We start from the raw sequence: 15,085 nt of genomic DNA, 5'->3' as shown, positions 1-15,085 counted from the left end.
TTTTCTTTTCAGGGAAATGCATTGAAAGTTCCCTTAAATAATAAAATTTGTTGGGAAACTTTAGAATACTGTTTTTTATGTGAATGGTCTTGAATTCAATTTTAAAACTACTGTTAGAGATTTATTTTTTTTTTTAACATTAGATTTTTAAAAGAAGAATTCAGAATAGTAGCTTACAGGTTTATAGTACTGCATTATAATTTATGGGATTATACATTGTCTTAAGACTTATGCTTATTATTTGGTTAAGCAGTATATGATTGATTTCTAACCTCTGTCATAATTTATTGTATCAATTTTGTATTTCCAGATTGAGTTTAACTCATTGTATCTTAAGTTCGAATCAAAATCTCTTAACTGTTTGAGTTAATATAGCCAAATAAAAGAAATAGATTATATTTGGGGGAGGAGGAATCTTTAATGTGACTGGTGTTTAATTTTATTAAGTTTGGAAATTTAAAACTCAGTGGTTAAAATTTAAATACCCAAAGTTTCTGTTGTACTATTATGGAACTGTATTTAGTATATTTTTGTTAGCATTGATTTGTTGTCGTAGCAATATTTGACTAATGAATTTCTTTTGCATTCCAGGCTTTCATGTTACTCTGTGATCTTTTGATGATTTTTAGCCACCAATTAATGACAGGCGGCAGGGAGGGCCTTCAGCCTTTGGTGTTTAATCCAGATACTGGACTCCAGTCTGAACTCCTCAGTTTTGTGATGGATCACGTCTTCATTGACCAAGATGAGGAGAACCAGAGCATGGGTATTTGTAGCTATCATCTTGTCAATATTGGTCTTGTTTTACCAGCCCCAAAAGATAGGAGAAAAAAATTCAAATTCACTTTTTAAAAATACTAGAATTTCTCTGTTTTTAAAAAAATGTTAATAATTTGTATAATTCAGAAACCAAAAAGAATAAAAATGTACAGTGATGTCTCCTTCCTTTGCTATAATTAACTAATTATATGCATTTTTCATTTCACACGTGCAAAATGTATATGTGGGATAGATGTTGTTTCACAGTTTTTCTGAAGGAAAGCATCAGAGTTCCTTTCTGTTCCTGAGTAGTCATCAATTACTAAAATTAACAAAATATTAATGTAAGATATTAAGTACTGAAAGACTTATCAAGCCTTACCAGTCAAAATTGTGCTAAGCCTGCATAATTATAATTACAAAATTAGACTGAATAGGAATAATCGTAAATAAATTATATAGGTTATTTGTGAAATAGATGATTTAAGCTCTCTAAAATAAGATCTGTGGCACATCTGATCTACAGATCTATTTGGCGCTATTAGAATGTTCTTTAACAGAACATTTTAGAATATACTAGACTGTGAAACAGAGTGTCTTTATTTAGAGTCCATATTAATCTCAAGATAAATCTGCCTGCTACTTAAGCAAAAAGATTTCCAACTTCTGAAAGCATTGATGCTTCAAAGCAGGACCAATTAGTAGAAAGAAGTTGCAGGTTTTTTGTTTGTTTTATAATGAATCTAAAAATGGGAAGAAAGAACACTGTCTCCAAATAAGGGCAGGTCAAGACATGAGAGGGTTAATACAGAGCCTGAAACAAATGTGTTATCATCTGGAGCCTTGTGGAGAAAGTTTTCCTAGTATTAGAAACAGACAAACCATCAGGGCCTGAGAATTTAAAATAAAAAAATGAGGAAGAAACACTACTTGTTTTGAAAGTATTGGACAGGGTTTTATTTACTTTTCATGTATATGTGTATAATATGGTTTGCAAAATAAATTTTATTTCTCCGCTATACTATAACCATGTTTAGAATGAGCACTGAAAACTAACTCCCCCATATATGTCCATTACTCCCCATGTATTTTTCTAAAAGAAAACTTTTTTCCTGTGACTTAAAAATTTCCAGAAATTTCTTCTCTGTGGAAATATATTAGCAAATAAGGAATATTGAAATAAGACAGCATTTTTAAGGGAAACAGTTGACATTATGACAAAAATATAAGAAAAATAATCTTTTTACATACGGTTTGCTTATCTTAGTCTTTGCTATGACAGTCTCCTAGAAGATAGGAACCTTAGTGCCTACCAAGTATTTATAATGAATAACTAAATGTGTAACTAAATATAGTACTCTAAAATAATCAGTATACCTAACATTTCATCCCATCTAAAACTGAATTGTACCTTTTTTTAAAGGGATAATATAAGCTGTTTTTTTATTACATAGATTTTCTACATTGTTTTTCCTTGGATAAAGTTCATAATTTATTTTCTGTGGTTAGAGGGTGATGAAGAAGATGAAGCAAATAAAATTGAGGCCTTACATAAAAGGAGGAATCTACTTGCTGCCTTCAGCAAACTTATCATTTATGATATTGTTGACATGCATGCAGCTGCAGACATCTTTAAACACTACATGAAGGTATATATATTTTTTTGTATTCTTACTTTTCTCCATGCATCTAATTGGCTGAGAAATTTGTAATTAAAAATGAAAAGATGGTAACAGAAGCTAAAATTCACAGCTTTTATGTATATATTATTGATGATTTTTCTGATATATTTAAAGTTTCTGACTTTTTTATAAGTATAAGCTTTATCTATACCATTATATCATTTCTGTAAAGTAGGACTTCCTCACATTTATATGAAAGACTTTTTTATTTTCATGAGGCCATATATTCTTTTTATAAGAGAAAGTTTATTTAGAAGCCACAGAAGTAGAAGTAGTGAACTATAGAAAAAATGGGCTCAGGAAACAAGTTACAGAGGCAAAAGAAGGGCCCTTGGAGCTTAAGTGAAAGAGAGAGGCAAGGAAAATAAGCCTGGAGGATGGGTATCGGAAAGGTGTGGGCATGCTCCACAGAGAGCACCACCAAGGCCATATATTTTTTTTTTAGTTTTTATTTTTTATTATTTTATCTTTTAGGGGAGGAGGGAGAGAGAGAGAGAGAGACAGACAGACAGACAGCGATCTGTTGTTCTACTTAGTCATGCATTCATTGGTTGATTCTTGTATGTGCTCTGCCTGGTGATCAAACCCCCAACCTTGGCATATCAAGACAGTGCTCTAACCAACTGTGCTACCTGGCCAGTGTGGCCATGTATTTTCTTGCCCAACATGGCAAAAAGCTAATCACTCTTCCTTATGACATCTCTTCAGATATTTTTTATAAGTATGCCAACTGTGTACCATGTTGCCTGCCAGGAGCTAAAGTTACAAAGATTTTTTAAATTTCTGCTTTAATTCCAGTCTAAAACTGGAGAGTCAAGTAATAGTTGCATTATATAGTAGAGGTATGTGTAGGGGTTCCTTAAAACAGATACCCCCAACTCTTAATGTGAGAATTAATGAAAACTGCTTAGAAGTGACTTCTGAACTATGTCTGAGACAATAAGCATCAATTAGTCAAGCAAAGAAGTAGTAGGAGGTCTTGTAGACTGGTTGACCTTCATGAACATCACAAAGGAATATGAATTACTTGGGAAAAATGCAGGTAATTTGATAAAGGAACATAGATTGCTTATGAAAACAGGGCCAGAGATAAGATTTAAAGAAAGTGACGGAGCCCCTCCTGGGTAAGTCATCTGTTTAGAGTGACACCAAGGTTGAAGGTTCAACCTCCCATCAGGGCATATACAAGAATCGACCAGTGAATGGAACAACAAATCAATGCCTGCCTTTCTCTCTCTCCCACCCCCATCCCTTTTCTCTCTCTAAAAAAAGTCAATAAATTTTAAAAAAGAAAGTTATAGGTTAGACCTAATACGCTGTATGAGAAGTTTGGATTTCTTCCTGAAGGAGGTAAGGAGATGTTGAAGTGTTTTAATCCATTCTTCATATGACAGAATTTTGGTTAGGTACTTACCTTCCTAGCTGCTCTTCTTTCTAAAAGCTCCATTTTGCCCCTGACCCTCTAAAAAAGCAGTGCTCAGAAATCTTCATGCTATACCCTGACAGACACAGATGAGAGGAAACATCTTTTTGTGGGTGTGGGGGTGGCCTTATTCTCACATCAGAAACACTTTTATTTTTTCCATGTTCAGAATATTGTGTGCCATTGATCCGCTTGTGTCTTTATCCATATTTAGGTATAATCCAACTCTAGTTATGACGTGTAACTAATTCATCATATTTTGCCAACAACTGCAGTGTGATGAGCACTGTGCTAGTAGTGTTTTATTGTTTGTTTTTGTTATTTTTTGTGCCAAAACTCTGGACCAAATCAGGTAGCCAGAGATTTAAATAAGACATGATTTCTGTACTAAGGAGCTTATAGATTAAGAAAGAAACTAAAATGTAAACATAATAATGAAAGGCTGCCTATGTTTTCTGTGCCATTTATATTTGAGACACTCTTCTAAGGCTTTTACATTATTTTCATTGATTACAGTAACCCTGTCAGGTAAAAAAATCATAGCATTTACAAGTAAGGAAATTAAGGCTCAAGTAAGCTGAGTAACTTTCCAAGGTCACACAACTATTACAGTAGCAAAAATTGGGATTTCGTTTTAGGTTTAACTTCACAGCTTAGCTCCTTCATAAAGCTTCAGCATGATTATTGTAGTAGCAGATGTACAAATTACAAAGCAAGCGCAGGATATAGAGAAAGACTTAATGAGAGGAATCAGAGAAGGCTTCCTAAACTAATGTCTAAACACAGTTTGGATGGATGAATATGAGCTTGCCATGGTTTTTCCTTGTCAGCCCTTAACATACTGCATTCGTGTCAAGAAGTGAGTCTTATCCAAATCTTTTATAATTTTTACAAATTTTGCACACCTCTGATCTAGGCTTTAATCTTTTTGTGAGTATTCTAATAGCTACTTGCTAACCCTTTGTTCTATATCCCTGGCTATGTGGCTTTTGTCCCACTTCTCTGTGTAGTCATTACAAATATGAATTTATTAGAGATCTGCTTGTTGAACCACTTTAGTATCTTAATATATCTTTATCCTTTTTTTCTACATTGAGATCATGTAATTGCACTTAAAGGGTGATTCTTTTGAATTATTTTCCCGTTTTTGCACCTCATATCATGGAAGCATGATATTTCGAAGATTTTTAAAATCCAATTGGCAGGCTAATAACTTCTGTATCAAAAAAAAACTGAATTATAAAGAAATTAGTTAAATTTTTCTCAGTCACTGTTGAAGATGTCAATGTTTTTACTGTTTATATTATAATAAGAAAATATAGACATATGTTAGGGGGGTAAATGAGATAGTACACAGAGTATTAAATGAAAAGGTAAGTCAGCTACCCTAATCTACCCTTTCCCCTTTTTTAGGCCCACTTCTAAGAGGTAAGCAATTTTAACTATTTTAGTTCTTCAGGAAGTTTCTACTAAAGTCTATTTCTTGATTTGTCACCTTTTAAATAGTGTCTGTTGAGTGCATGTTATAAAGAATGAGGAATTCTGTTTATCCTATATGACTTCCTCTTCTCTTAGAATTATCAGTTTTTTAACTTTTTTATTATTTCATAATCTTAAATATCAAATGTGTATTCCTTTAACTTTAGACAAAATCTTTGAACTCTCATTTGTGTTTAATATAAAGAATTAAGTACCGTGGTATTTAATTTGTTCTAACCTGTTTTTTTCACCAACCCATTCTTTATCTCATGAAATTTTAATAATTTTAAAGCTGTGATTTCTTTCTTTTCTTCACAGTATTACAATGACTACGGTGATATTATTAAGGAAACACTGAGTAAAACCAGGCAGATTGATAAAATTCAGTGTGCCAAGACCCTCATTCTCAGTTTACAGCAGGTAAGAGATATGAAAGGAAAGAGACAAGTAGAATCAATGTATGAGAACTTCCGTGTGTTTAGTATGTGCTAGGTATCTTACCTCATTTAAATTAAGTCATTATGTCAGTATATTACTATAGATACTTTCTGGTACAAAGACACATGTTACATGTCTTTTTTTTTCGAAGATAATCTAAGAGTTCATATTTCAAATAGATGAAATCCTAAGGTGATCTACTCTTAGACCAGATGTAATGCCAAATTGGATATTTATAAAGTAATCATTAAAGCCCTGGCTGGAGTGGCTCAGTGGTAGAGCATCACCCCCTGTACAGAAGGGTCTTGGATTCGATTCTGGTCAGGGGCACATACCTGGGTTGCCAGTTGGTTCCCTGGCCCCAGTCAGCCCATGCAGGAGGCAGTCAATCAGTGTGTCTCTCACATTGTTTCTCTCTCTCTCTCTTCCCCATTTCCTCCCTCCCACTCTTTCTAAAGATCAATGGAAAAAATATCCTCAGATGAGGATTAACAAAACAAAACAAAAAATGTAATTATTAAAAAGAAAAATACAACCGCTGGTGTTTCTCAGTGGTTGAGCGTTGACCCGTGAACCAAGAGTTCACTGGTTCAATTCCTGGCTGGGGTACATACCCTGGTTGCGGGCTCAGTCCCTAGTAGGGGTGGTGCAGGAGGGAGCTGATCAATGTCTCGAGCTCATCAATGTTTCTATCTCTCTATCCCTCTCCCTTCCTCTCTCTAAAAAAAAAATAAAAGGTATTAAAAAATACAGAAATGTGTAACATATATTGCATAAATAAGATTCCTAATAAATGCCTAGTAAATTAATATAGAGATTAGGGGGGTGTAGGTATGTGTGTGTATATATAGTCTATGATGAAGGTTTCATTTCAAATTAGTGGGGAAAGAATTGGGCCTGTTCATTAAATGGTGATGGGTCAAGTGACTATGTCTTTGGGGAAATAGTTATTTATAGCCCTACCTAAAATGTACCCAAAATAACTTCTAGATGGATTATATATAAATGTTAAAAATTAAAAGTTTATAAGAAAATGAAAGAGGATATTTTTATATCCTGGAGTGGGGAAGTCCTTACTGAGGAAAGAAACCACAAAGTAATAAAAATTGATGATATGTATAAACTTAAATAGATTAATCATCAACCAGTACTGTGAACAAACTTAAATGAGATTGGGGGCAAGTGTTTTTAATCATACATTTCAAATCAGTAAGAAAGATAGATAAATCCCTTAGGGAAGTGAGCAAGGGATATGAAAAGCCACTTTTCAGAATAAGAAATCTTAAAAAACAAACATGAAAAGAGGCATAACTTCACTAATTAATGAAATCTAAAGTAAAACAAGGAGATATTTACCACAGCTCATCAGATTGGAATGAATTAAAATTATTGATAATACCTATGATTGAAAAAGATGAGGAAGAGCCTTGCCCAAGTGGCTCTGGTTGAGCATGGACCTATGAACCAGGAGGTCAGGGTTCGATTCCTGGTCAGGGCACAGTTGCGGGCTCAGTCCCCAATAGAGAGCATGCGGGAGGCAGCCGATCAGTGACTCTTATCATTGATGTTTCTGTCTGCCTGTCCCCTCCCTTCCTCTCTCTGAAATCAATAAAAATATATTTTTAAAATAAAATAATTAAAAAGAAAAGGATGAAGTAAAGGTCTCTTATGAACGAAATTGCTTTTGTGTTGTAATATACTTTTGCAGTATATTTCAAAATTCAAGATGTATATTCTTTTTAAAACCAATGTTTTGCTATTAGGTATCTACATAGATACATGCAGGTGTGCACAAGATATATATGTAAAAGATATTTCATTGTAACAGTTTCTGTAATATTGAAAAATTGGAAAATAGTCTCAATGTCCATCAACAAAGGAGTGTTTAAATAAACTGATTCTCTGAAAAAGCTAAAAGATTTTTAAGACAAAACATTAAATGAAAAATAGCAAATTTTAGGACAAAATATGTAGTATGGTGCCATTTATGTAAAAATAAAAACTTTGTATATGAAATATATCAGTATTCCTAAACTGGACTAGAAAACTTCTGAACTTGAACATTGATTACCTTTGGAGAGAAGAACGATATTTAGTGGGGGGTGGAGAACTTTTACTTTGATGTTCTTTGAATTTTGTACAATGAAATATATTCTTTGTATTTATTTTATTTATTTATTTATTTATTTATTTTGTAATCCTTGCCTGAGGACATACTTTCATTGATTTTAGAGAAAGAGGAAGGGATGGGGGAGAGAGAGAAAAACATCAATGTGAGAGTGCAATATCGATCAGCTGCCTCCTGCATGCACCCTGACTGAGTATCAAACCTGAAACCTGGGTATGTGCCCTGATCGAGAAACAAACCCATGACCCTTTGGTGTATAGGACGACACTCCAAGCACTGAGTCACACCGGCCAGGGCTGTATTTATTTTAAGTGTAAACTTTATTTAAAAAATATATATGGTTTTTATTGATTTTAGAGAGAGAGGAAGGGAGAGGGATTGAGAGAAACAGATGAGAGACACATCAGTCGGCTGACTCCCGCAATCCCCCCTCCTGGGGATTGAGCCCGCAACCCCAGCATGTGCCCTGACCAGGAATTGAACTGGGGACCTCTTGGTTCATGGGTTGATGCTCAACCACTGAACCACGCCAGCTGGGCTAAGTGTAAACTTAAAGGCTATTGTGTACAACTATCTGTGAAAACATTTTAAAGTTTAAGAATTGGTAAACAATGATCTGTTAGTGAATTTGAAAATCTCTGGAAAAATCGCTATTTTTAAGTCATGGCACAGTAAGTGGTTAGGCCAGGCCAGTTTATTGCTGAAGAAAACTAAGAAGGTGAACAGCAAAATTAATAGGTGATGAGCTATTTCAATGAAATGGTGTGATTAGAGTGAACTGGGAGATTGGGAGGTGAGGAAGTGAAGAAAAATATAAACAACACTTCTCAAGATTTTTGCCATGAAGAGAGTCAGAAAAATGGGTTGGAGGCTGGCAGAGAATTTGTTTAAGAAATTAAGGCATGCATCTAGTAGAGGGAATAGTAGTTGATGCAGGAGGGAAGAGTAAGCACAGGAGCAAAACTGCTGAGTAAAAGGGAGTGAGATCTTTAGTACTCCAAGGTTTTGTTTTGTTTTGTTATTTTGACATGTGTAATGAATATGTAATTTATAAAAGTCCTCCACCCAGCTTAAGAACTTTTTTGTATATTTTGTTATTGGGTGGGAAAAATCATAGCCCCATATATACAAATGGTCTTTTGCACAGTGTTCTTACCTAAGATATAAGTGAAAAAACAAAGTTCTCAACCCTGTATTTTATAGATTGCCATTCCTGTGAAAATGACAGCAAAAAGAATAGATAGATGTTTATGAATACGTAGTATATATCTATAAACATATTTCATTTTCCAACCCAAAATGCATTCTCTTTGTTAAAAAGAAATAAATTCCTGTTTCATTTAATCACATAAGTAACATGAAAATGATCTCAAGAAACTAGTAATAGTAGATGACTTGGAGAAGGGGAACAGTATGGCTGCATGTAAGGAGGAAAATATGTATTTTACCATATGTATATTAAATATTTTAAAATTATATTACCTATTCTAACAATAAATACAATAAGTAAATATTTCTTAGCTGTAGGTTTTTCCTTCTTTTTTTCTTTCTACCAGTTGTTTAATGAACTTGTTCAAGAGCAAGGTCCCAACCTAGATAGGACATCTGCCCACGTCAGTGGCATTAAAGAATTGGCACGTCGCTTTGCCCTTACATTTGGACTGGACCAAATCAAGACACGAGAAGCAGTTGCCACACTTCACAAGTGAGTGAGCTAAATAAATACATTCTATTACACAGAATCTGGTTTACTAGAATTTAAGATAACTTATTTGACCCATTTTTAAAGTGAAAAATGATCGAATTTTTTATGTTATAAAAACTTTAGAAATTGTCTAGTCTCATTCTAAACTAGGCGGCCGTTTTTAATTTGAAAAAACTAAAACTGCCCATTTTTCATCTTACAAAGTATAGAAAGTAAAGCTTAACAAAATATTCTTAACTGGTCTATCAGTGAGAAAATGTGGAACATGGATTTAAAAATACTGTGCAATACTAATTTGGTCAGCCTCAGTTTTTAACTGAAAAATGAATGACAAAACACTTTACCTTACAAAAAGAGCTGCTTGGTACTGTGACCAACTCTAATAAACAGGTTGTTACCCCCAAAAGATACACATAGGAATCTTGTTTTGTTGTTATTTAATATATTTAATATTTTTAATTACTTTTCACAACTTAGTTTTCTACTGTAAAAAATAAAATTAAATGTTATTAAAATATATCATACAGTTAACATTATTTTACCATTTGAATTTATCAGATTTTAGTGATGATTTTGCTGCCTTCCCAGCTGTTTTTAAAACTCTAGCCTATTGAGAGAACTATACTAGCTATCTGGAAAAATAAGATGATATTTTCTTTTACTTCAGGGATGGCATAGAATTTGCCTTTAAATACCAAAATCAGAAAGGACAAGAATATCCACCTCCTAATCTGGCTTTCCTGGAAGTACTAAGTGAATTTTCTTCTAAACTTCTTCGACAGGACAAAAAGACTGTGTAAGTTGCACATTCCAGGAGAAGTGGCTTTTATCATGATTCCATTTAATTTTAAATGTTTATTTTGTGGGGGAAAAAGTTATTATCTAGATATAATTACTCTTGGTAACATAGCCTCTGATTGGTTAAGGAGCTATAGTATTCTTTCAAGCTTTTGTATAGTTGTTGTTTCACTACTCTCCTTCCAGTACCTAGAATTTGCAAGATTAAATTAAGCGAGTGGAAATGATTTCTTTTCTCTTTTTTTAATATATCTTTATTGATTTCAGAGAGAGAAAAGGAGACAGAGAGAGAGAGATAGAAACATCAATGATGAGAGAGTTATTGATTGGCTGCCTCCTGCAGGCCCCTGACTGGGGATCGAGCCCACAACCTGGGCATGTGCCCTGACCCAGAATCAAACCCCTATCGCCTGGATCCTAGGTGGACGCTCAACCACTGAGCCACGCCCAGCTGGGCAGGAATGATTTCTTACTCTGCAATTTAAAGGCATCTGAACATTGGTTTAACCATCGCATAACCCTGCTTCCCTTTTATATTAGTTATATTTTAGTGATGTGTTTTTTATTTGACTTGTTTCAAGAAGATTGAATTTTTTGTATTTTTTATATTCTATAATAACAATTTAAAGAAATAATATGCTATTTTCAAAAAAATGTTGATAGGATAAGTTTTATTTAAAACTAGAAGACTTAAGAGAGTGATTCTGTAACAGATCCCAAATTTGATAAATTGATAAGTCAGTTATTATATACAGAAGTTTGAATTGATATTTAAAGCTTATCTAAATATAAGTGATAGTTCTAAGGAAAGATTTTGGTCAGAAAATATTTCTTAAGCCCCTAATATAGTCAGGTACTGTTCTATAGCTATTGTTCTAACATGGCTAGGCAGTGAACAATATAATAAAGATTCTGCCCTCAGAAAGCTTATGTTCTGAGGGAGACATAACATAAACATACAAACAAAAGTTTCAGGTACTGAAGTAGAATAATATGATAGAGAATGAGGGGTACTAGGAATTGGTTTGAAAACTTTTGATATAGGCATTTACAGGCATGCATTTCCCTCAGAGCACTATAGCTGCATCTTGTAAGTTCTGGTATCTTAGACTTTTGTTTTCATTTATCTCAAAGTATTTTTTCATTTCCCTTGTGACTTCTTCTTTAATCTGTTGGTTATTCAGGAGTATTTTATTTAATTTCCACATATTTGTGAATTTCCAAATTTTCCTTCCATTACTGATTTCTAATTTCATTCCATTGTTGTTAGAGAACACGCTTTGTGTGATTTTAATCCTTTAAACTTATCAAGGCTTGTTTATGGACCTATATAGTCTATTCTGGAGCTTGTTTCATGTATACTTAGAGTTTTGTTCTATAAATAGATGTCTTTTAGGTCCTGTTGGCTTATAGATTTTAGTTAAGGTCTTCTATATCCTCATTGATCTTTTGTCTAGTAGTTCTATCCATTATTGAAGTCTCTAGCTATTATAATTGGGTTATTGTTTCTCCTTTCAGTTCTGCCAGTTTTTGTTTCATGTTTTTGGGGCTCTGTTAGGTGTATATATAATTGTTATGTCTTCCTGATGGATTGACTGTTACTTATTATAAAATGTCCTTCTCTGTCTCTAGTAATTTTTTCTATTTTGTCTGATACTAGTGTAACTACTCCAGCTCTATTTTAGTTACTGTTTGCATGGTATACCTTTTTTTCATCCTTTCATTTTTTGCCTTTTTGTCTTTGAATCTAAAGTGTGTTTCTTATAGATAGCATATAGTTGGGTCATGTTTGTTTGTTTGATTGATTTATCCAATCCATTATACTTTTTGTTTTCTATGTCTGTCTTTATTTTTTCTTCCTTTATTGCCTTCTTTTAGCTTGGATATTATCTAGTGTAATATTTAATTCCTTCAAAAATCTTTAATTACACTTTTTTAGTTATTTTTTCAGTGGTTTTTGTCTAGGCCTTACAATATACATATTTACTTATCAATTTTACTTCATATTTATTCAAAGGAAATATAAAAAAGTTTACTCCTATATAGCTCTGCTTCCTCTCTTTTTGTGCTATTATTGTTCTACATAATTACATCTAAATGTTACAAACCCAGCAGTACATTGCTAGAATTACTTGATATAATCGTATGACTTAAATAAACTGAGTGAAGAATGGGAGCCAAGTATTATATTTATAGAAATATTAACCTTTTTATTTACTATTTCTGGTTCTCTTCATTTTCTTCCTATGGATTTGAGGTACCTGGTATAGTTCCCTTACTTTAATACATCTTTGCTCCCATCCCCTGCTTTTTGTGTTTTTTGTCATATATATTACATTTCTGTGTTATTGGCAATTGCTTTTTAAATCAGTTAAAAGAATGAATAATATGCAATTATATTGTCTTTTATAAATACCTAATTACCTTTCAGCACTCTGTTTTTGTGGGGGGTTTTGTTTGTTTATTTTTATGTAAATACAGCTTAACACTGGTGTCATTTGATTTCAACTTAAAGAACTTCCTTTCGTATTTCTTGGAAGGCAGGTTGGCCAGCAATAAATTCTCTCATCTTTTGTTCATCTGTCAGTGCTTTTATTTCATCTTAAACTTTGAAATATAGTCTTGTTAGGTTTAAGATTACTGTGTGATAGTTTATTTTGGTCACATTGACTGTGTTATCCTGCTGTCTTCTGGCCTCCATTGTGTCTGATGAGAAGCCAGCTTTTAAACTTATTGGAGTTCCCTTGTGTATAATGAGTTACTTTTCTCATTACTTTCAAGATTTTTTCTTTATCTTTGGTTTTCCACATTTTTCCTATGATGCATATGGGTGTAGATCTCTTTGTATTTTTCCTGCTTGGACTTTGTTGAGCTTTGAGGATATGTAGATTAATGTTTTTCTTCAGATTTATTTCTGCTCCTTTCTTCTCCCAGTACCCACATTACGCATGTCATTGTAGTAAATGATATCCTACATTTCTCTCAGGCTCCATTCATTTTTCTTCGTTCCTTTTCTCTCTGTTCTTCAGATAATAATCTCTATAAGTGTATCTTTAAGATTACTAATTCTTTTGCCAGCTGAAATCTGTTGAGCCTCTAGTGAACTAGCCTTGCATACCGGGGGTACATCCCACTTGGTCATGGTGTATACAAAAAAATTATTTTTTTAAATTTTTTAAGTTAGTACTTTGCTTAAACTCTATTTTTTATTAAATTTTTTGGGGTGGCATTGGTTAATAAAATTGTATAAGTTTCAGGTGTATATTTCTATAAGATGGTGTATATAATTAGTACATTGTTGGATTCTATTTACTGATATTTTATTGAGGATTTTGCATTTATGTTCATGAAGACATTAGTCTCTAGTCTTTGTCTGGTTTTGGTGTTAGAGTAATGCTGGCCTCATAGAATGAGTTAGGAAGTATTCTCTCTGCTTCTATCTGCTTGAAAGAGATTGTAGGGAATTGGTATATTTTCTTCCTTAAATTTTTGATTGGATTCACCAGTGAACCCATCTGAGCCTTGTGCTGTTTTGGAGAATTATTAATTATTGAATCCATTTATTTAATAGATATAAGCCTATTCAGATTGTCTATTTCTTGTGTCAGTTTTGGCAAATTGTGTTTCAAGGAATTGGTCTGTTTCATCTAGATTGTCAGAGTTGTGGGCATAGAGTTGTTTATAGTATTCCTTTATTTTCCCTACTGTCCATGGGATCTACGTAGTGGTGCGTCCTCTTTCATTTCTATTAGTAATTTGTGTCCTTTCTTTTTTTCTTAATTAGCGTGGCTAGAGGCTTATCAATTTTCAAGGAACTAGCTTTTGATTTTGTCATTATTGTTTCAAATGTTTCTTCTGTTCCTTTCTCCTCTCCTTATGATATTCCCATTACGCATATGTTATACCTTTTAGTTATACTACAGTCCTAGGGTATTAGTGGGCTGCTTTTTTTTAAATCTTCATTTTCTTTGATTTTTGGCTTTTGAGGATTCTCTTGAGATATCCTCTAGCTCAGATTCTTTCCTCACCTTTTTCCAGCCTGTTGACTAGCCCATCAGAGGCATTCTTCTTTTTTCCTTAGAGCCCTTAGCATATTGGATATAGTAGTTTATTCCCAGTCTGAAAATTATAGCCTTTTTACCTTGTCTGGTTCTGATCTGATCTTGCTCTGTTTCTTCCAGTTGTGTTTTTTAACTTTGGTATACCTTGTAACTTGTTCTTGATAGCTGGACATATGTACTGGGTAAAAGGAACTACTGTAAATAGGCATTTAGTAATATGGTAATAAGGTGTTGGGGGAAGAGAAGCATTCTGTAGTCCTGTGATTAGGTAGGTCTCAGCTTTTTAGTGAGCTTTGCCTCAGGACTATGAACTTTACATGTGCTTCTCAGGTTTTTTTGTGTTTTTTTCTCCACCCTCAGGTGGAACAGGATGAGTAGAGTGGGCTGAAGTTGGATATTTCCCTTCTCCCTTGTCAGTTAGGCTCCAGTATTGTGGGGGCTCCTCCATAACTGGGTACCCTGGAGTTTCTAACTCTGACTTGTCCAGCGTGCCTCTAGCAGTTCAGGTTTTCCTACCTTGGCAATGGTTCCCAAGGTGGTTTCTGTTTGTGTGTTTGTTCCAGTGAGCTGTGACCACCAGTATTCACCTGTGTCTCCACAATGATTTTCCTC

At 33.6% G+C, this 15,085-nt stretch overlaps 1 protein-coding gene across 1 annotated transcript in view; it reads left to right on the top strand.

Moving 5' to 3' along the window:
- STAG1 (STAG1 cohesin complex component) overlaps nucleotides 1–15,085 on the top strand; it is a 269,636-nt gene that overhangs the window by 242,706 nt on the left and 11,845 nt on the right. Inside the window, exons 24-28 of the mRNA XM_016224325.2 lie at nucleotides 592–766; nucleotides 2,269–2,408; nucleotides 5,662–5,763; nucleotides 9,466–9,614; nucleotides 10,282–10,410. Of these exons, the coding sequence (XP_016079811.1) occupies nucleotides 592–766; nucleotides 2,269–2,408; nucleotides 5,662–5,763; nucleotides 9,466–9,614; nucleotides 10,282–10,410 (695 nt within the window). The remainder of the gene's footprint in view (nucleotides 1–591; nucleotides 767–2,268; nucleotides 2,409–5,661; nucleotides 5,764–9,465; nucleotides 9,615–10,281; nucleotides 10,411–15,085) is intronic.

The sequence above is a fragment of the Miniopterus natalensis genome, chromosome 15, assembly GCF_054644295.1.
Source record: "Miniopterus natalensis isolate mMinNat1 chromosome 15, mMinNat1.hap1, whole genome shotgun sequence".
Taxonomy (NCBI): Eukaryota; Metazoa; Chordata; class Mammalia; order Chiroptera; family Miniopteridae; genus Miniopterus; species Miniopterus natalensis.
Note: the sequence above shows the minus strand (reverse complement) of the source record. Positions and strands in the feature narration are given on the sequence as shown.